General features: G+C 46.0%; 1 protein-coding gene across 1 annotated transcript; it reads right to left on the reverse strand.

Moving 5' to 3' along the window:
* Positions 1-771: 771 nt before the first annotated feature.
* Positions 772-22,156, reverse strand: CRYM (crystallin mu). The gene is made up of 8 exons (XM_002755965.8): positions 21,923-22,156; positions 21,272-21,425; positions 19,376-19,438; positions 13,255-13,356; positions 10,452-10,635; positions 4,677-4,798; positions 3,812-3,896; positions 772-1,093 (listed from the first exon to the last, which is right to left on the reverse strand). Exons 1-8 carry the CDS (start codon positions 22,090-22,092, stop codon positions 1,029-1,031), a joined length of 945 nt encoding a protein of 314 aa, XP_002756011.2. The 5' UTR covers positions 22,093-22,156; the 3' UTR covers positions 772-1,028.
* Positions 22,157-22,928: the final 772 nt, after the last annotated feature.

Consider the following 22,928-nt stretch of genomic DNA (forward strand, 5'->3'; position numbering starts at 1 on the left):
GTCAGCTATATAGAAGGGCCACTTGAACCCAGAAAGACAAGGCTTCTGCGAGCCTCGATCATGCCACTGCACTCCAGCCTGGAGACAGAGAGAGAACCTGTCTCAAAAAAAAAAAAAAAATCCAAAAGAGGCAAATCCATAGAGATAGAAAACAGATTTGTGGTTCCCAGAGGGCTGGGAAGAGGGGCACATGGGTAGTGACTGCTCATAGGCACCAGGTTTCTTTTGGGGACTAAGAATATTCTGGAACTAGAGTAGTGATGGTTGCACAACTCCAAGTATACTAAAAAACACTGAATTGTAGGCCAGGCGCAGTGGCTCATGCCTGTAATCCCAGCAGTTTCGGAGGCCGAGGTAGGTGGATCATCTGAGGTAGGAGTTCGAGACTAGCCTGGCCAACATGGTGAAACTCTGTCTCTACTAAAAATCAGTTGGGTGTGGTGGTGCATGCCTGTAATCTCAGCTACTCGGTAGAATGAGGCAGGAGAATCGCTTCAACCTGGGAGTGTAGGTTCCAGTGAGCCAAGATGGTGCGACTGCCCTCAAGCCTGGCCAATGAGAGTGAAACTTCATGTCAATAAAACAAAACAAAAAGCACCGAATTGTATACTTTAAAACAGTGTATCTCAGAGTATGTGAGTTGTAGCTATAAAAAAAAAAATCGAAAATAAATTTCATTATAGCCAGTGGAGCTCCCCCAGGGAATGAATGGAAGCATCTGATCCCTCTGTTTCCTTGTGATAGGAATAGAAGCTACCGAAGCAAACATTGTAGAATTGGACAGTACTTTATTTCAGGGAAATATAAAGGGGAATGAACACTATTATAACTTGGTATAACAGAAGAAATGGTTACCTAGTTTTGCTTTCCAACTACAAACATAAATGAGGATCTCAGCACTTACGGTAAAACACAATAAGCACAAAACAAGAGTTCACTGGGGTTGGACTCCCTCATTTACTCCAGAAATTATGAGAACCAACAGCAACATCCCTCCAGCACCCATCTCAACACCAAGCTCCTTTGTTTTATTTACCAGATGACCAGGAATCATAGATTAGTTTGGCTGCGACTGTGTCTTCCACTGCCATTCCTAGAACAGACAGAAATTTGGTTCACCTTTGGTCAGAACAACTTTTCCTGAAACAACTAGGCCCCGTGATGCCAGTTTCCTGATATGTGTTCATATTCCAGTGCCTACTGGAATAACAGGGACTGATAGCCAGATGTGAGCACAGGCTTGGATGGTCTGCAAAGGGGCAGAGAATATGATACTAAGAAACACCCACCAACAAATTGTGTGTCCTTTGCTCAGGGCTGAGCAAATTTTTTTTTTTTTTTTTTTTTTTTTTTTTTTGAGCTAAGAGTCTTGCTCTGTCACCCAGGCTGGAGTGTAGTGGCGCGATCTTGGCTCGCTGCAATGCCTCCCAGGTTCAGTGATTCTCCTGCCTCAGCCTCCCATGTAGCTGAAATTACAGGCACCTGCCACCATACCTGGCTAATTTTTTTTTTTTAGTAGAGGCAGGCTTTCACCATTTGGGCCGGGCTGATTTTGAACTCCTGACCTCAAGTGATCTGCCCACCTAGGCCTCCCAAAATGCTGGGCTTATAGGCATGAGGCACCATGCCCAGCCTGAGCAATCTTCCCAAAAAGGGTCAGACAGTAACTCTTTCAGGCTTTGTGGGCCAAAGGGTCTCTATTACAATTACTCAACTCTGCCCTTAGAGTAGAAAACACGGCCAACAGGTAAACAAATGAGCCTGGCTGTGCTCCAGTGAAATTATTTATGGAACTGAAGCTTAAATTCTGTATCATTTTCATGCATCATAAAATATTATTTCCTCCCCCCTATCATTTGAAAATCTAAAAACCATTTCTAGCTCAGGCTACACAAAAGTAGGAAGCAGGGCAGGTCTGGCCCACAGACTGCAGTTTGCTGACCATGGATCCAGTTCCAACGCTGCATCCCTTGGCATCTCCCCTTTGTCTTGTAGTTTTGGTAGATACCTTCACCTCTGCACCCAGCACAGATACATAATTAGGTTCTTGATATGCGTCTGTTAGATGAAATGATGTGCCAATTAACTAATCCCTAAAGGTGAGAAAGCAAAAATTGCTGAAAAGGACCGAACAGGTTTCTGCAGCATTTCAGCTCCTTAAGTGGGGGCTCCCTGACCCACTGCCATGACCTCTGAAGCTTTCAGACACAACTGGGTCCATGTGATGTCTCTGAACCTGGCTCCAGATAAAGTTTTATTGCCAGTGCATGAGAGACATCATGCACCGGCATAAGAAAGATGTTGCTTGCAGTGCATGAGAGATTTTAAAGACGTTTACCAACCTGCAAGGCATGGATACTTAACTAACGGCATGGGCTCTGGGTGGCCAGGGCACTCTTGATGCTCTGCCAGGTATTAATTGTTTTGCTGCTTGATCATGAAGTATGGAAGATCATGAGACAGGGACAGAGGGCTCTCTTGAGAGGCTCAGGGTAGCAACTGCTTACCAACATTTCGGAGCATTTCAATGTTTTGTTTTAGGTGCATCAGTTCTGTTCCAATGTGCCTTTTTTTTTTTTTAATTGAGACAGAGTTTCGCTCTTGTTACCCAGGCTGGAGTGGTGCAATGGCGTGATCTCGGCTCACCGCAACCTCCACCTCCTGGGTTCAGGCAATTCTTCTGCCTCAGCCTCCTGAGTAGCTGGGATTACAGGCGCGCGCCACCATGCCCGGCTAATTTTTTTTGTATTTTTAGTAGAGACGGGGTTTCACCATGTTGACCAGGATGGTCTCGATCTCTTGACCTCGTGATCCACCCGCCTCAGCCTCCCAAAGTGCTGGGATTACATGCATGAGCCACCGCACCCGGGCCTTTTTTTTTTCTTTTTTTTTTTTTTGAGACAGAGTCTTGCTCTGTTGCCCAGGCTGTAGTGCAGTGGCATGATGTCGGCTCACTACAACCTCCACCTTCTAGGTTCAAGCAATTCTCTTGCCTCAACCTCCCAAATAGCTAGGATTGCAGACTTGCACCAGCACATTCAGCTCATTTTGTATTTTTAGTAGAGACAGAGTTTCACCATGCTGACCAGGCTGGTCTCAAACTGCTGACCTCAGGTGATCTGCCTGCTTTGGCCTCCCAAAGTGCTGGGATTACAGGCATGCACCACCATGCCTGGTCTGTTCCCATGTACTTCTGTTTCCTTCAATCTCATAGAGGGGAAGAAAAACAAGGGCAAGGGGCAGACTGGTCACTGGGAGCCCACCCTTTGTTAGGCTTCTATAAGGTACCCTATACAACTCAGGTGGCAGGGGGTTTCCTATGGAAGCCCTTTTCAAAGCAGCAAGTGGGAGAGTAGGGAAGGAAGGAATGAACAGGGCTCAGTGCTTTCTGTCTGACTCTCTTTCAGGTTGGGTGCCATTTCCCTTAAGGTTCCTGTCTTTTAACATCTTTGTCCCCTGCCCCCTCCACTTCTGAGTTTCATCAAGATCTGCACCTAACTGATTCATTTTATGTGCACATCACGCCTAATCCTCACTGGTAACAGATGGTGAGGAAACTGTGGCCTAGAGAGGTCAGATCACTTGCCTAAGGACACATGACTCTGAGGGGCGGGGAAGGGACTCCAACCCAGGACTGCCCAGTTCCAGAGTTCATGAGCTTAATCGCTAGGCTAAGCCATGTAAATAATTGACTTGAATGACGGAGCACAGTCATTCATCTAGAGTCTGGTGACTCATTGCTCTTTCCACCAGTGGGTGAACCCGCCTTGCGCTCTGGTTGGATTTGTGCCCAGGGACCAATGGATCTTACCCAAAGACTTGAACACCGTAGTCTTCTCACAGTGGGCTGGCTTCACTCCCTTAATCACTTCTCCCAGCTCAGCAAAGATCTCAGCCTAGGAAACAAACATAAGCTGACCCAGGTATGAAGCTAAAGTCTGTTCAGGGTTGGCTTTTGAAGCCAGCCCAGGTTGGTTTTGAAGCCTCTTGAATTAGGTAAAAGACATATTCGATTAAAAAAAAAAAGATCCTTTGTACACTGGATGATATTAGGGAGGAGGCTGGCCCCGAAATCCTTTTAGAGTGGCATTTGCTTTTGTGATACCATAAACACAGAGATTCAAGTTGGTGCTCAGAGAGCTGTCCTGCCAAGACCATTGTGTCAGTGAGGAAACAGACATGCTCTTATCTGAACATGCATGCCAGCAGCTCCCTTCTTGCTTTTATTCTCTGGTTATGACATGAAAATGAAGCCAGAAGGTGGGCAACACAGTCTTATCGTGTTGGCCACATTGGGAAGGTTTCCAGGCTGCAAGAAGCTTCCAATCCTACTGCTTTATAGGACAGCCCAGCAAAAAAAAAAAAAAAGAAAGAAAGAGAAAGAAAGAAAAAAAGAAAAATTCATTAAGCTTCTCCATCTAGGCAAAGGAGAAAAAAATCAAAATTCATTGAGCTCTGTCCAGGCAAAGCAGACAGGAAAACACATGTCACCACCATAATGCCCATATTTTTCTGGAATGAAATTAAAGCAAAATGTTTAGGAGCTCTTTCCTCTATAAGGAGGAGGGGTGGCTGAGGTCTCACGCAGGCCAAATTGGAAGGGAAGTTAATGAAACCCTGGGACCCAGGTGAGGCCAGCCAGGTGGCAGCCCTGACCAGGGTCAGAAGAGCCTCACCCCTGACAACAGGACATCTCCGGACTCCTTCAGGGCAGCCTCCTGGGAATCCACATACAGCACAGCTTCCTTCATGAGCTCGTCATCCAGTTCTCTCCAGTCGGGTCTGCTGGCTCCAACAGCTAAGAGACAGCGAAACAGACCCTAAGCCCAGAAATAGTCCCAAAGGCTACGAAGACGGACAAAGTATGGGAGAGAGGTGATCGAAGGACCCGTGAGCACACTCAGATTCAAAACACTCCCTCATTCCCCAGGCCATGCCTCTCCCGATCAGTAAGATGAAATACTTATTAAGAAATAGGCCAGGTGTGGTGGCTCAGGCCTGTAATACCAGCACGTTAGGAGGCTGAGGCAGGCAGGTCACTTGAAGCCAGGAGTTTGAGACTAGCCTGGCCAACATGGTGACACCCCATCTCTACCAAAAATACAAAAAATCATCTAGGCGTGGTGGCTCGCGCCTGTAGTCTCAGCTACTCCGGAGGCTGAGGTATGAGAATCGCTTGAACCCGGGAGGCAGAGGTTGCAGTGAGCCAAGATCACACGGCTACACTCCAGCCTCTGGGTAACAGAGTGAGGCTCCATCTGAAAAATAACAATAAAAGAATACCGCCTACCATTTTCTGCCTTTCTATTCCATATCCCACCTCATTGCTAAAAGATTTTGAGACGACATAGCATTCATTTACAGGATGTCTACTATCTGTGGGATATTTTACACATACTATTTATGGTTCTCACAAGTACATTTCAAAGTCTGGTTCTCACTTAACAGATGCATAAATGGAGGCTCAAAGAAGCGAAGGTGTTTGCCAAGGTTAAGGATCTGATGGGTGGATCTGGGTCTGAGTGCACCTGGGCTTTCATGCCTCCTCCGCTTAACAGGATTAACAACTTCCTCACACAAATCCCGACACAGAGACATCACTTGGAGCTTGTTCACACCCCATTCTCCTTTTGCTCTTGTCATTCCCATTCCTCATCCCCAACCAGTTCTTTTAATATCTATTTTTTTCTTTTCGGAGAGAGGGTCTCTGTTGCCTGGATGGAGTGTAGTGGTACATTCAGAACTCACCACACGCTGGGTGCAGGGGCTCACGCCTGTCATCTCAACACTGGGAGGCCGAGGCGGGAGGATCCCTTGAAGTCGGGAGTTTGAGACCACCTGGCCAACATGGTGAAACCCCATCTCTACTAAAATACAAAAATTAGCCAGGCGGGGTGGCACACACCTGTAATCCCAGCTACCAGGAAGCAAGAGAATCTCTTGAACCTGGGAGGCAGAGGTTGCAGTGAGCCAAGACTGTGCCACTGCACTCCAGAATGGGCAACAGAGCAAGATTCTATCTCCAAAAAAAAGAAAAAGAAAGAAAAAGAAAAAAAACTACAGCCTCAAACTCCTGAGCTCAAGTGACCCTCCTGCCTCAGCCTCCCAAACTGCTGGGACCACAGGTGTGTGCCATCACACCGCTTTTCCTCTCCTCACCCCTGTTCTCTGCTAACTCATGACAAAAAGAAAGCCCAGTGTCAAGGAGAAGTCTCAGCACAAAGAAAACTGGCTCCATCCTGGCCCCGAGCTATCACATCCCCTGCAGAGTCCAGGACCAGAATGATGAATCCAAGGTGTCGTGCCCCCTGGCACTGGGACACAGGAGAATGCAGAGGCTGCCACCAAAAGCCTGCAGGGCCAGGGAGGTAATGCAAATGAGCAAAGCTGGTCAGAGGGACTGAATTAGATGTGGTGGAGACTGAGGGGTGCAGAAGTCAGTGGGCCCTTTCGAAAGGGACGGTCATTGTTCAGCTCCAGCTAATCATTACCAAGTGTGAATATAGATCCACTGTTACCAGATATGCCCCAGTTGTTTTCTTAAAAGAGAAACAGGAAATCTATTTGCATATGTCACTCCTTGAGTTTTAGATCACACTATGGTCCAAACAAAGCACATCTGCTGGCTGGGTCCAGCCCCTGGACAGCTAGTCTTTGAAAAGTGCTATAAAGCCTTATACAAATATGAGACAGCATTTATATGCCTTCTCGCACCGCTGCCCAGTCTTCTCCACTTGTTCCCTCCCATGCTGTTCTCCCTCATGCTAATTTCCAAAGAGCGTGGTGTAAAAATGTCCATCTTGAAGGTTGTTTGTGCGGAGAGTTCTATAGAACAAAAGCACTAGCTAAGGAAGCTCGTAAATAAATCATAAGCTGGTGGGAACAAAACCCCCACTTCTCAGGCCTTCCCTTCTCTCTGGACTATTTCCCCTGCACAACCACTGCTTACGAGCGGGGCGCATCCTCAAAGGGTTGTGTGAGGTCACTCAGGCAGATGGAGGTGGGCCAGGCAGTAAAGAGAGAGGCCTGGCTTGGATCAGGCTCTGGCTTGGCTGTGATGGGGCTAAATGAGTGAGGGTCGAAGACAGGCTGACAGGGTGTGGGGGCAGAAGAAGGGAAGCATGGAGGAGGTTGGAACTGGGCCTGTCCCTCTGCTGAGCTATAAACTAAGTAAAATCTGTTGTTGGTGTTTCCCTGTTGTCTGCGCTTGTGACACATTTTTCTTAAATGTATGTGATGCCTCTGTGAACACATAAACCAATTTTGTCCCTGGGCCAGGAAAACAGAAGAGATGCCTTGACTCAAAATCAAGTCAGCCCTTCCTGGAGAGTGATTCCAAGGGAGAGAAGGATTCAGCATAAGGGAGATTCTCCATGTCTGGATGTGAGGATGGAAAGGCCATATGATGGGGGATTGGGGTCGTCTCTGAGAGCTGAGGATGGCCCCAAGGAAAGGGGATCCCCGCTCCATCCTCCAACGTAAGGAAAGGAATCCTGCCACACCATGGAGACTGGAAGAGGACCTCTGGGGATGAGATGAGATCGCAGCCTGGATATCGCCCAATTTCATTTTTGTGAGACTTTGCGCAGAGGATCCAGCTACCCACACCTAGTCTCCTGAACCACAGGAACTGTGAGATGATAATAATGTGTTGTTTTAAGCTGGAAAAAAAAAAATCAAGTCCATCTTCCTGAAGATGCAGCCTTGGAAACCCATTTCACTAGGAACTGGTTCCTTTTGATTTCCCAAATCTTTCCAGAAATGGTCTTATTGTCCAGAGACTCAGCCCTGACTCACCTCTTACCCATTCCCTGGACCCAGTCTGACCACCAGTCCATGCAAGCTGAGACCTTCAAAGTACTTTGACCCACTCCTCAAACACGCCACGTGCACTTCCACACTCACGGCCTTTGCATCTGCTGTTCCCTCTACCTGGGATGCCTTTCCTTCAGCTCTTGGCATGGCTGGCTCTTCCTCCTCATTCAGGTCACAGCTCAAAAACCACATCCTGGCCAGGCACGTTGGCTCATGCCTATAATCCCAGCACTTTGGGAGGCCGAAGCAGGTGGATCACCAGGTCAGGAGTTCGAGACCATCCTGGCCAACACGGTGAAACCCTGTCTCTACTAAATACAAAAATTAGCTGGGCATGGTGGCCGGTGCCTGTAATCACAGCTACTCAGGAGGCTGAGGCAGGAGAATGGCTTCAACCCACGAGGAGGAGGTTGCAGCGAGCCGAAATCGCACCACTGCCCTCCAGCCTGGGCGATACAGCTAGCCAGACTGCATCTCAAAAAACGAGCAAACAAACAAAAACCCCACATCCTAAGAGAGTCTCTCAGATAACCCTACTGAAAACACTTCCCTCTGCTTCTCCCTTCCACTCCCACCACCAGCCTCTGTCACTCAGGGCCTTGTTCTTTTCAGTCTCATCTTCAGCTGTAACTATCTAGTTCTTCTATGTGTGTGTTTGTTATCTATCTCTCCTCACTGAAATTAACCACCAGGAAAGCAGTGACCTTGACTGTCTGGTACTTGTGGCATCCGCAGCATCTAGAATAGTGCCTGGCACACGCAGAGATTCAGTAAGCATGTATGACTGAATGCACCATTATTTTACTCGGCTCTCGCCTGCTCATCTGCCCACGCGTGCAAAGCTCTTAGCTTCTCAGCTCACACTATGTGCTTGTCACTGAAACATGGGGCACTGAGACCATCTTTAAATCCTCTAGAATTTGCCTGCTCTGCTCACTGGAATCCAGTCTTCCTGTTGGAAAGCAATACTGAGTATTATTTAAAAGCTTGGGCTCTGAGAATAGAGTGCCTCAGTTCAAATCCCAGCTCTGCCATCAAGGACCTCTGACTTTGAGCTGAGCACAGTGGCTCACCCCTGTAATCCCAGCATTTTGAGAGGCCAAGGCAGGCGGGTCATTTGAGGTCAGGGGTGTGAGACCAGGCTGGCCAAGATGGTGAAACCCATTGCTACTAAAAATACAAAAAAAATTAGCTGGGCATGGTGGCAAGTGTCTGTAATCTCAACTACTCAGGAGGCTGAGGCAGAATCACTTGACCCGGCCGGTGGAAGTTGCAGTGAGCCGAGATTGTGCCACTGCACTCCAGCCTAGGTGACAGAATAAGACTCCATCTCAAAAAAGAAAAAAGAACCTCTGACTTTGGGAAAGTTATGTCATTTGAGAAATGACATGCCTCAGTTTGTCCCCCTGTAAAATTGGGTTTATGATAGTAGTTCCTGTCTCATAAGTTGGTTATAAATATTAAATGATATTATATAGAGAATAATGTATACATAGAATAAACACCTGAGATAGTATTAGATATAGACCAGCTCTTGCTGTAACACTCAGGGCCATTTGAAGGTCTGCAGAGGCCCCAAGCACCGTCATGTCTAGAGTCCCTTCTCCTGCCCCTCATCCTATCACACATATTTAAAAGAATATATATGTCACATAATAAATTACAGTACAAAAGAAATTTAAAATTTTATAATTGTTAGTATTAAGAACAAATGACTCATTTGGCCTTTGTGATTTAAACTTCATCACATCTAAGAATTGAGCTGTGAATTACCATTTTACATAATTTTACATGTTATGGCCAGGCACAGTGGCTCACACCTGTAATCAATCACAGCACTTTGGGAGGCTGAAGTGGGTAGATTGCTTGAGGCCAGGAGTTTGAGACCAGCCTGGCCAACATGGTGGTGAAACCTCATCTCTACCAAAAAAAAAAAAAAGCTGGGCATGGTGGCACATTCCTGCAGTCCCAGGTACTTGGGAGGCTGAGGTGGTAGAATTGCTAGAACCCAGGAGGCAGAGGTTACAGTGAGCTGAGATCTCGGCACTGCACTCCAGCCTGGGTGACAGAGTGAGACCCTGTCTCACAAAAATAATAAAAAATTACATTTTATAGAACATTAAATATGCATTAGTTTCAGGTTTGCAATTTCCCTTTTACATTTTTGGGAGCAAATGTTTTTTTTTCCTTCTTCTTCTTTTAGACAGAGTCTAACTCTGTTGCCCAGACTAAAGTGCAGTGGCACACTCTTGGCTCACTGCAACCTCTGCCTCCTGGTTTCAAGCCATTCTCGTGCCTCGGCCTCGTGAGTAGCTGGAACTACAGGTGCAAGCCACTATGCCTGGCTAACTTTTATATTTTTAGTAGAGATGGGGTTTTGCCATGTTGACCAAGCTGGTCTCAAACTGCTGGCCTCAAGCAATCCACCTGTATCAGTCTTCCAAAGTGTTAGGATTACAGGCATGAGCCACTGTACCTGGCCAAATATTGTTTTTTCAGTCTCACACGTTTCTAAGACCTTTAAAAAGCTTGGGCATCTGCATGAGTAAACTGGCTCTGCAGATGTAGCCGACTGGTCCAGTCTAGAGAGGAGCCTGGCTACCACCCATCATGCCTTATGGAGCCACTCTACTTACCATTGATGTGAGCTCCTGGCTTCACCCATTCACCAAACAAAATGGGCTCTGTTGCCAAGGTGACTGTGATGATCACATCCGCACCTGTCACAGCTTCCTGGACCGAGGAACAGACCCGTACCTCTCCTTGCACTGTGTCTGCAAACTTCTCTGCATTTTCTTTGGTGCGGTTCCATATCCTCACCTTCATTGGGGGTAACAAGAGGGACATTGGTGCCATTTTTTGGCTGCTTATGTTATCCTGAGCCCAGGGATATGAAGGGAAAGTTGAACCACTCTGGGATAGGGGCTGGTGGTTATCTAAATCACTCCAAAACCATTCCCTATGGAGAATGGACATTTGATCAAGGGTACAGCATTAATTTGGACAGATACCTGGCCATGTATTTGAAAATGAACTTTCTTTGCCACTTTCTCCTTTAAAAGAGGGTAGAAGTATTTCACTTCTAGGTCAGGATGCATAGCCTCAACAACTTAATAGCTATCATATATTAATAGCATAATGAGACTGGGTGCAGTGGCTCACACCTATAATCCCAGCACTTTGAGAGGCCAAGGCAGGTGGATTGCTTGAGGCCAGGAGTTTGAGACCAGCCTGGTCAACAGGATGAAACCCCATCTCTATTAAAAATACAAAAATTAGCTGGGCTTGGTGGTGCGCGCCTATAGTCCCAGCTACTCAGGAGGCTGAAGCAGTAGGATCGCTTGAACCTGGGAGGCAAAGATTGCAGTGAGCTGAGATCACGCCACTGTACTCCAGCCTGGAGACAGAGCGTCTCAAAAAAAAAAAAAAAAAACTTGCATAATGATTAGCAGAGCAAGTTCTGGAGCCAGGTAGAAGGCCTGGAACCAATCTCTACTCCGCTACTTACTGAAATTACTTCATGTCATTTAGTCTTAGTTTCCATGTCTGTAAAGTGGAAATGATAACCTGGCAAAGTCTGTGTGGAGCCCACGCTTTACGTCTGAGACCCTGTAAAGGAGTTGTAATGGGTAGGAGATTCATACGAAGGGTTATTTATGGCAATGTTTTGCATGGAATAACTTGATCAGTGAAGAATATGTAGAAAATTCAAGATCAGAAGAGTCTGAAGGTAAATGGCACAGCTGACAGAAAGGACAAGAGTGGCAGCTACAGCTGGAACCCTGGAAGGTGCTGGTGTCGGCAAAGGCCAGGAGCTGGGGACCTGCCGACTTACTTGACAGGTTTCAATGTCTGGGTCAAGGGCTTGTCACGCGTCAACTAAAAATAAGACCTGTAGAATCTCTCAAAAGGAAATAGAACACACAAACAAACTTTATGTCTAAGTAAGTTCACCAAGCAAGGTGAAAAACAAGACATTTTGCCCAGCCAGAAGCACATGGTTAACCTTTAGACCCTTCTCAATAGAAGACTATGCAAATTTTATGCAAAAATTAAATCACCTGAAAAGTGGTGTTAGAACGTTCAGTAAGACAGGCTATAAATGGTGCACGTCTAACATGGCTGAAACTATGCTGAAAAAAATGAATAGGGAAGATTGGAAAACATTAACTGCCTTTGAAAACAGATAAAAGAGCATGTTTCTTTTGTTTTCTTCCTTATATTAAAAGTAATGGCAGCCAGGCACAGTGAGTGGCTCATGCCCTGTAACTGCAGAACTTTGGAAGGACAAGCCAGGTGGATCACCTGAGGTCAGGAGTCTGAGACCAACCTGGTCAACACGGTGAAACCCTGTCTCTACTAAAAATACAAAAATTAGCCAGGCGTGGTAGCAGGCAACTATGATCCCAGCTCCTGGGGAAGCTGGCGCCTGAGAATCCCTTGAATCCAGGAGGCAGAGGTTGCAGTGAACCCAGATCATGCCACTCACTCCAGCCTGGGCAACAGAGCAAGACTCCATCTCAAAAAAAAAAGTCGCTCAAGCCTGTAATCCCAGCACTTTGGGAGGCCGAGGCGGGTGGATCACAAGGTCAAGAGATCTAGACCATCCTGGTCAATATGGTGAAACCCCATCTCTACTAAAAATATAAAAAATTAGCTGGGCATGGTGGTGCGGGCCTGTAATCCCAGCTACTCAGGAGGCTGAGGCAGGAGAATTGCCTGAACCCAGGAAGCGGAGGTTGTGGTGAGCCGAGATCGCGCCATTGCACTCCAACCTGGGTAACGAGAGCGAAACTCCGTCTCAAAAAAAAAAAAAAAAAAGTCATGGCCAAAACAGCAATTACTTTTGCACTAACTTAGTAGTTTATGTTTCCCAAGGCAATGGTTTTATTTTCATCATTAAATCATACTGTGAATATGTTCCATCCCTTTTATACACACACATAAAATAAAAATCGCATCAAACACTCCCAGGAGGAAGCATGAGCCACAGCTGGGGGAAGGTGGACCAGTATGGAGACTGCAAAAGAGAGAGGCTATGGCTTCCTGGTCTCCAGGTTTCATCCGATCCAGTTTCTTGATCCATAACCTTGAATACTTAAAAACTCTGCATTCTCCTAAGAAAAACATAATAGGGCCTAAAAGGGCAACTGAATGTATACAAGAGATGTAATAGAATTCCTTAACTGAATAAGCTTGCTGTATCCTCAGGCAAGTGCCCTGTGAACTGAGGATTGGAAACAGATAATCAGATCTTCCCCGGATTCTTCTCCTCCATCCCCTCCATCAGGGCTCCTGGGAAGTCATGAAGGTACTAGAATGGTCTGGATGGGACTCACAGCTTAATTATTTCAGAATAACCTCTGGTGCTGTATAGGAGTACACACAGGTCAAGGACCACTCCCTCCCTTCCTCTCCCACCCCAGCCTCTGGACTTACCTCCTTAAAGGAGAACTGCTCTGTGAAGATCTCATAATGGCTGTAGGCCTGGACCCCAGCCCCAAGGATGCACAGCACTTCACTGCTGGGTGGTTTCAGAAACTATTTGAGAGAAAAGAAGTGGCAAAGGTCAAGGGAGACACTAGCAGGTGGGTACAAAACTATGGTTTTAGTATTAGGTGACTTCTGCGCTCTCTTCTGCCTCCCTCAAAAGCTTGCAGGCAATCCAGAGAATTTCATTTTGGGTCTTGGATTCCCCGGTGTCGAGTGGGACGAGAAGGAAGAAGGCTTCACTGAGCAGCTGATATATGCCAATGTGTTGACCCCATGATCTCATTTAGTCTGGACACTGACCCTGTGAGTTGGGGATTCCTATTATCTTCTTCTTACAGATGAAGAGACTGAGGTCCAGAGAAGTGAATTTGGTCTGGGTCTTACAACTGTTTTTTTTTTTTAATTAGGTTTCTTTTTTTTTTTTTTAATTTTATTTTTTGAGACAGTCTCTGTCACCTAGGCTGGAGTGCAGTGGCATGATCTCACCTCACTGCAACCTCTGCCTCCCGGGTTCTAGTAGTTCTCACTGCCTCAGCCTCCGAGTAGCTAGGATTACAGGTGTGCACCACCATGCCCAGCAAATTTTTGTGGCTTTGGTAGGTAGAGGCAGGCTTTCACCATGTTGGCCAGGCTGGTCTCAAACTCCTGACCTCAGGTGATCTGCCAACCTCAGCCTCCCAAAGTGCTAGGATTACAGGTGTGAACCACCACTCCTGGCCAGGTCTCACAGTTATTAAAGGGCACAGTGGGGCTCTAAAGTCACATCTTCCATACTCCAAAGCTCATGTCCTTTGTTCTGTGCCATCATATCTCAGGTACATGCTCAGCCATACCCCCTTCTCAGAGCTCTGAGCTATTTCTAAAAGCTCCCTGGAATCTGTAAGCCCTTCCTTCCCAGGGTTCTAGCAATATTCTCTGAGTCCACTCTATTGATCCTTTCACAGCCTCTGTCTTCTGCTAAAAATGAATGTAGAATTAGCATCTATGGCATCTCCTGAGGGTGTCTGTGTTTGAGAGCAGGATTCTGTGATCAACTTATGTCCATTGCCACCTCTCCAATGAAGCCTTTCTGACCTCCTTGAGAGAATGCACCAGGCCACAGCACTTATTTGTAGATTTTCTTCTACTGGTTTTTAAGCCCCAGGAGGACAGAGGTAGTCTTATCTGCCTAGAATTCATACATGTCTACTATGACCTACAAGAAGAAGCACTGAATTTCTCAACCTCAGTACTTACTAACATTTGGGCTGGACAATTTTTTGATGGGGAGGGGTGCCATCCTGTGTATTATAGGATGTACAACAGTATCTCTGGTTTCTATCTGTTAGATGTTAGCAGCATTTTCCATCCCTTCAAGTTGTGGCAACTAAAAACGTCTGCACACTACTAAATGTCTCTGGGGCAGGTGGCAAAATCATGCTAAGTGGAGAATCACTGGCATAGAGGAAAGACATCACTTGGCCCACACCATATGTATTAAATAAAACCATCTTCTGCCTTTTCTCTATTTAATTTAGTACATTTTTAGTTACCTAGGTCTGTTCTTTCATACAGCACTACTCACTGAAATTCTGGAGTATAATATTTAAAAAGTTAAAAGTCTTCTTAACTATTAATTACTAGCAAAACAGCATCTCAGAAATATTAGAAATTAATTATATCTCTTGCAGCTACCAAAGGAGAGATACCATTCTGTGCCATAAAATATAGTTTGATGTCTCTTATTTGAAAAGGTTTCAAAATGATAATATCCATAAGACTATAACTCTGTTTCTGTCTGATAAGGATAAGTAGATGATTTTCCCTTAATTCTTACCATTTTTTTTCTGTTCTCAGTTAATATGAATCTATTCTTGAAAGTATACGTGAGCTTCAGAAGTTGTTACAGTATCCTATAAAAGTAACTTTCAACTTCCTAAACTAAATCTGTAATTCTAATTTGTTGTCTTGATAATTTGTTGCCCTGGTAATCGTGTGATAATTCATATATTTTAAATTTTTTATTTTTACTTTTGAGACAGAGTCTCGCTTTGTCATCCAGGCTGGAATGCAGTGGTATGATCTCAGCTCACAGAAACCTCTGCCTCCTGGATTGAAGGGATTTTTGTGCCTCAACCTCCCGGATTCAAGCGATTCTTGTGCCTCAACCTCCCGAGTAGCTGGGATTACAGACACCCATCACCATGCCTGGATAATTTTTTCTTTCTTTCTTTTTTTTTTTTTTTGGTAGAGATGGGGTTTTGCCATGTTGGCCAGGCTGGTCTCAAACTCCTGACCTCAAGTGATCTGCCTGCATCGGCCTCCCAAAGTGCTGGGATTACAGGTGTGAGTCATCAAACCCAACCAATTTTTTTTAATGATGTATTTATAGGATTTATTAAATAGATTAGTGGCACTTCAGTCTTTTCTCATAAGCATGCAGGTTATTAAGTACATGCATATGAATCTGCTAGGTTGCTAGGTTTTTCATTTAAAGAGTCTGAAAGTCTGTTTCATTTGCATTTGCCAAGGCCTTGCATGGTCTGGTGATCTCATCGCTGTAGCCCTCTATCATGCCATCATGCCATGTTCCCCAGTACTTCCTGTCTTCCAGCCATAGTAGCTTCCTTGTAGCTTCCCAAACTCCTGTACTTCCTTCAACCATAGGGCCTTTACATTATTAACTCCTCTCCGTAGGATGCTGGGCTGCTTTGTCTCCTCTGCCCCTTACAAGTAATTCCTATTATCCTTCAATCTCGGCTCAAATATCCCTTACAGAGGCAAACCCACAGACTAGGTCAAGACCTACTGCTTTACGCTTTCAAAGCACTTGTCAGCATTTTACTTTCATATTTATTGGTGTAATCTTTTTGTGTGTGTGTGTGACTGAGTCTCACTCTGCTGTTCAGGCTAGAGTGCAGTGGCATGATCTTGGTTCACTGCAACCTCTGCCTCCCGGGTTCAAGCAATTCTCTGCCTCAGGCTCCCAAGTAGCTGGGATTACAGGCACCCACCACCACGCCTAGCTAATTTTTTTATTGCTGTTGTTTGTTTAAGACGGAGTTTTGCTCTTGTTGCCCAGGCTGGGGTGCACAATCTCAGCTCACTGCAACCTCTGCCTCCCAGGTTAAAGTGATTCTCCTGCCTCAGCCTCCCAGGTTCAAATGATTCTCCTGCCTCAGCCTCCCTAGTAGCTGGGTTTACAGGCATGTGCCACCCTGCCTGGCTAATTTTGTATTTTTAGTAGAGATGGGGTTTCTCCATGTTGATCAAGCTGATCTCAAATTCCCAACCTCAGGTGATCTGCCTGCCTTAGCCTCCCAAAGTGCTGGGATTACAGGTATGAGCTACCACACCTGGCCTTTTAAAAATTTTTTTAGTAGAGACGGGATTTTGCCATGTTGGCCAGGCTGATCTTGAACTCCTGACCTCAGGTGATCTTCCTGCCTCAACCTCCCAAAGTGCTGGGATTATAGGTGTGAGCCACTGCACCTGGCCTATTGGTGTGATCTTTGGACTATACTTTGGCTTCCCCCCACTGGACCTTGTACTACATGATGACAGGTACTGGATCTGGTTTTGCTTGCCCCATGCTGAGCAAAGAACTTTGCACTTGGTGGACACTGAAGTATTTGTTGAATAAATGCATGCCAGTGCTAAACCCTGATATATACTGTCACCTTGAGAAAACATATCAAGAACCTTCAATGAGGTTTATGTGAAACCCAAGCACAAAAGATTTATTGTGTTCATCAGAACTTAGAGCTTCCTATACTTATTCTCCCCACAAAAGCCCTCAATAAAAGAGAAGTGGTGGACAAGAAAATATTCTACTCTCAAGGCAACAAGTAAAATAGACCCTTTGTTCCTTATTGAATCAGTTCATCTGAGCCCCTAGAAATAAAGCTGTGAAGTTAAAGCCTAAACTTTGAAGTGTCTAAACTTTGAAGTGTCAAGGTTTCTTGATTCTTTTAGGAGCATAGATTTTTATTAATGCAACGAAGCAGGTTATTGAAGGCTGGGTCTACAAAAGTGTGGTTTCTAGACCTGGTTAATCCTCACTCTGTGATTTTGATTCAGTAGGTCTGGGAATTTGGGTTTTCGAAAACTTCCCTAGCTAATGTTGCTGCATAGCTTGCTTGTATGGGAAATTTCTTAACTGGGACAAGACCACACAGCCTCGAAAGAACCCATAGGCACCTGATTGTATGACTTCAAGAAACCCAAGTTTCTATTATTTTCTGTGTAAAATGAGGCCATTCTTACAGAAGAGAAGGCTTCTCTTAAAGAGAAGGCCATTCTGCCTTCCTCACAGAAACCTATAGTCCAGACAAGGGGTTGGAAATGATTTTGAAAACGACTAAAGCTCTTTACAAATGACAGGCAGTAATACGAGATTTATTTTGTTCCCAAATTACCAGCAAACATAGTGAGGAGTCCTTGATTACTTCTGTTGAGTCAGGTCTGAATATAACTAAAAACTGGTTCACTGAGGTGGGTGCTGTTGGCCTACCCCCTTCACATACAATTACCAAATTAATCCTCCCATTCTCTCCTTCCCAGCAGGTACCTAGAAAACCTTAACATACAACCTGAACACGTGGTCTTCGCTACTGCAACTTTCCCTGGGTGACCACCTTCCCTTTGTAATAACTTAGGAAAACCAGTGTCCCAAGACCTTGTACTTCCCCATTTAATGTGAAAGACTCCAATCATTCCCACAGACACCCTGTTTTCTAAGCCTCTTCCTCTTAATCCTAACTTCTAAAAATACCGTTTTTCTTACAGGATGACTTGACATTGCTTGGAAACATCATCGCCCCCACTGCTAACTGTTTCCTCTGCCCGGAGCGCCCCTCCACATTTTTGCACGGTTCACTAACTCATTGCTTTCAGTTCTGACTCAAGTGTTACCTTCTCAGGGAGTCTTTCTTAGATAATGTACAATGTTACACCTTCTCCAATACTCTCACTTCTGCATTATCTTCATCTTTCCAACATGTTATCTGGCTCTTGGGTTGTTGGTGGTTTTATTTTTTAGCAAATGCTAGGCACATTATTAATCATTTATGAATAGGTACTAATTATTTAATGACACTAGTTATTACTATTTAACACATTATTAAACTCAAAAGGTTTTGGGGTTTTTTGTTTTTGTTTTGTTTTGTTTTGTTTTGAGACAGAGTCTCACTCTGTTGTCCAGGCAAGTGCAGTAGCTTGATCTCAGCTCACTGCAACCTCCGCCTCCCGGGTACAAATGATTCTCCTGCCTCAGCCTCCTGAGTAGCCTAGGATTACAGGCATGCACCACCATGCCCAGCTAATTTTTGTGTTTTAACGAGAGATGGGGTTTCACCATGTTGACCAGGCTGGTCTCCAACTCCTGACCTCAAGTGATCCGCCCACCTCAGCCTCCCAAAGTGTTGGAATTACAGGCATGAGCCACCACACCTGGCCACTGTTTCACTTTTTGTTATCTACCTCCCCTGTGTGTGCCCCTCTGTTTTGTTCATTGCCATTTCCCTAACATTTAGGACAGTGCCTGACACATGATAGGCGCTCAGTCAATACTTGTTGAATGAATCCACAGATCTGGCTTGGATCTGCTCAGCTCACTCTCCCTCTTGTGTAGTGCTAGCTTTGGTCTATGGGGCAATCACACTCTCTTACCAGGGGCAATGTGGTACAGGGACAAGAAGCCAGTCCTGGAAGCTGGAGAGGTCAGGTGTTAAATTCTTACTCTAGCACTTATTAGCTGTGTGATCCTGGGCCACTCACACGATCTCTCTGAGATACATTCCTAGACCTGGCAAGTGAAGAGAATCATTTCTTTTCATCAAGGCTGATGGGGAAGATTGAGGATTATGCATGTAAGGTACCTGGAATCTGGTCATGCACATTAAATGGTAGCTAATAATTTCGTGATTACTGTGCCCACCTGTTATCTCACATCTGGCATCTGGAATTCCAGCTACGTCCAACAGAGACCAAAATTAAGTTCCTCACTTCTCCTTCAGTCTCTCAAGATTGAAACACTAGACCCCACCCAACAGTTCACCTTAATAGTACAGCCAGCCATTCCTCTTACCTTGGTGGCAATGGCAGATACTGCAGCTGTTCTCTTTGCAGTTATGACACTTCCATCCATGACCTTGGAGGAAAGGAGAGACAGTGAGCAAGGGAAACCCCTGTCCACTACTTAAACTAGAAGAAACAGTTCTAAAATATCAGCCTAGGAAGTCCTATAGCATCCTGCAACAGCATGGGTTTGGTGTCAGACCTGGATCCGATTCCTCCACTTAAGAGATATGCAACTTGGAATAAACACTGTAATCTCTAAGCACTGGTTTCCTCACCTGTAAAAACAAAGATAATGCCAGCCATTCAGAGGGTTATGATGAGGATTAAATGCACTGGCATGTCTGGAAACATCTAGCACATGGTGAGCGCTCAAGAACTGCCCATTTTCTTTTCTTGCCCTGGGATTCTCAAAACACCAGATTAAGAAGGAACTTGAGAGAGAAGGTTGTCATTTGACAAGGGCCATGAAACTCTACATTAGTGACTCTCTGTTCCTGCTGCACATGTGGAAAGCTTCATGAAGATATAGATGTTCAGATACCACCCTTAGATTAATCCAGTCTGTATCTTTTCTAGGAGTGAGATGCAGACAGCCCAGGTGATTCTGATATACAGCAAAGTTGAAGATTATGCCTCGCTAGTAACAACCACCCTCTGCGTTCTTCTCTGTTTATAAGTTATTCATCTCAGCTTACCAAAAAAAAAAAAAAAATAGGCATCATCAACCTCATTTTACAGATGAGGAACTAAATCACCATGTTACTGAACAGATTCAGCTGTCATCTGGTTTCAAAGCCTCAGGTCCTACCCCCCTGGGGACCACTGCTGGCAGGTAGCATGAATGCCGTCTCCATTGGATGAGTGTAAGTTGGGGAAAGATAGATATTCTCAAATGACTGTTGAACAGCCAGATGCTTTGGAGATCCAGAAATTCAGAGGAAAAGTAAGGACACTGTAAGATCTAGCTTGGAGTGTGCAGACCACAAGAGTTAACTGTCAGAGAGACCTAAGAGTGATTTTTGAGTCTTTCGTTAACCGGATGTGTGACCTCAAGCAAAGTGACTCTACCAACCTGAGCCTCAAGGACTTCAATGGAAATGGGGGGGAAAGGGAGGTAAGAAAAACTCCCACAGAGGAATGTGTCAGAATTGAATGTGATCAGTGTCTCCTTAATATGTGGCAGTTAAAATGGCGGTAGTCTCAGGAGAGTCTGGACCTATGGACTGTGAACTTAGTCTGAGCAGCTCTGAAGTCCAGCCATGCTAATTGTTAGTTACATAAACCTGGGTAAGTTGAACATAGTTGCTCTGACTCAGTTTCCTCATCTGTAAAGTGGGAGTAACAATATTACCCATCTCATAGAATGGTTTTAAGTATTAAGAGGATTAATAAATGTGAAATGTTTAGAACAGTGCCTGACACATTAAAAAGTATGCTATTAACACGAGCTACTGCTACCTGTTTATACTGTGATTAGATATTAAAACAGGTCTCACTGTATACCCCTCCAAAAGGCTTCTAGGGATTATAGAACACCCTCTCTTTTCCATGTCGACAAGGATTAAGTAAGTAAATGTTCCCTTGGCTAATGGGTTAGTTCAAGCTATGTATTTGGGGTAGCTGAGTATAGGACAAGGACATATGCAAGAATGACAAGATTATTATTTCCACACTGTCACATGCTTGAGGCAGCAGTGGGCGCTGGTGCTGTGTTATGCATCCTCAGGCAGTCCTAGAAATAGATACATGGACACAGATAACCTTCACTGTTGCTGGTATCCAATCACTTGCAGAGGGGCATGAGTAGTCACAATCAAGACTCCCCTGCTCGTGGAGAACTCACTTCTGAGCTTAACGCTGGGCCCAAGGGCCCCACTCCACCCGGGGATAGGAAGTTGCTCACCGCCAGCAGGGTGCCATTGCTGGGCTCAAAGAGTAGCACAGTAGCCTGGTGGGAGGGGACGATGGAGGTGATGCCGCGGTCCTCGTAGAAGGTGACCAACTTGGTGGTCAGGGCATCCTCTGCAGCACTGTAGGCGGGCATGACCCCCAGGTAGCTACAAGGAGAGAGGGAGCAGCTTCAGCCCCTTCTCATAAATGCTGGGGACTCTTTTAAAGTCCCCATATACCTTCCTTTCTCTTTCCTTCGTCACTGCCCCACTGGCCCTCTCCCAGCCCCCGCATCCCTCTGCCCTTCCCTTAGACACCACGCATAGTGTGTTCCGAAGTCCGGCTCTGGATCAGAAAACCATCCCCCCAGCCCTGCCACTTAGTGGCCGTGTAAGCTTAAATAAGTTATTTAACCTCTCCGAGCCTCAGTTTTCCATCAATAAAATGGTGGCATCAATACCTCCCTACATGGAGAATGTGCCGAAATAAACAAGGTAACACCTGTAAAGCACCCACTTGGCACACCAGGTAGCGCCTATTAAAAGTGGCAGCTGTTAGCAACGACTAGGCAAGCCGTCTCTTCCCTACTCTCATCGCTCCTCTTTCTGCTCCTCTTCCCGCTTTCCAGTTGCTCCTGACGCGGGCCCCGACCCTCCTTACTCACCCCCTGTGCTTGGTCACCGGCACCACGGTGCGCACGGGCTGCATGACCCCTCCTTCGGGGCCGCTGGAGAAGTTGGCCAGGGCCGTCTCTAGAGGCGGGATGAGGAGGCTGGAGCTGCGGAGGTGTTCCTCCACCTCGGCCGCGCTCAGAAACGCTGGTACCCGGCTCATCTCGCCACCTGCGTTCCAACCTCAGTCTCCGCACTGCGATCCACCGACCCTCGGCTGCGCCCTCTGTGAGCGCGCCCGCTGCGCTGCGGAGCCGCCTGCTGGTCACCGCCCAGCCTCCGGGGGCGGAGCAACCCCACCCCGCCCCGCCCGCCAGCCTTCTCCTCCCCCTTCGCCCACCCCGACCCCTAAGGGTGGGCGAGATAGGTCCCTTCCAGCAACGGATTCCCCAAGATGGGCATCGAGGTGGCGGGCTGGGAGTCAGTTCGGTCCACTTTCTCAGTTCCTGTAATCAACTATAACCACATTCCTTGACTTTTGATTCATACATAACCCCTCCCCACTAACTCGCTTTTTGCTGCTGTCTAGGTCACGGTGCCTGGGAAAGAATGGACAGGGCAAACGGTAACGGGGCTCCTTTATTTCTTAAATTATTGCCTACTGCTAAGAGATAAAAGGATACAGAGGCTTATTTTATTTATTTTTTCTTTTAATTCTATTCCGATCTGGAGCCTCTTACCCTAGTCTTCCTCCCACCTGTACCCCAGATGGCTGGCATTTGATTGTTAAGGATGCACAATTTTCTCACAGGCTAACTAACCTAACCTTCGCCTGTAAAGGGGAGAAGTGTGCAGGGCAAGGTGTAGTGATTTCCATCTCACAAAAAGCCAAAATGCAGGATCTTTTCTTCAAGGAGGTTTTTTTTGAGACGGAGTTTCGCTCTTGTTACCCAGGCTGGAGTGCAATAGCGCAATCTCGGCTCACCGCAACCTCCGCCTCCTGGGTTCAGGCAATTCTCCTACCTCAGCCTCCCGAGTAGCTGGGATTACAGGCACGCG

Source organism: Callithrix jacchus, chromosome 12 (genome assembly GCF_049354715.1).
Source record: "Callithrix jacchus isolate 240 chromosome 12, calJac240_pri, whole genome shotgun sequence".
NCBI lineage: Eukaryota > Metazoa > Chordata > Mammalia > Primates > Cebidae > Callithrix > Callithrix jacchus.

Excerpts from the sequence above, each read along its gene's own strand:
- CRYM (XM_002755965.8), bottom strand. The coding sequence starts at position 22,092 with ATGAGCCGGGTACCAGCGTTTCTGAGCGCGGCCGAGGTGGAGGAACAC. Across the intron at positions 19,439-21,271 it reads GCAATGGCACCCTGCTGGCG|GTCATGGATGGAAGTGTCAT; the intron begins GTGAGCAACTTC and ends CTTTCCTCCAAG. Across the intron at positions 4,799-10,451 it reads GCCAGGAGCTCACATCAATG|CTGTTGGAGCCAGCAGACCC; the intron begins GTAAGTAGAGTG and ends GCTGTCTCTTAG.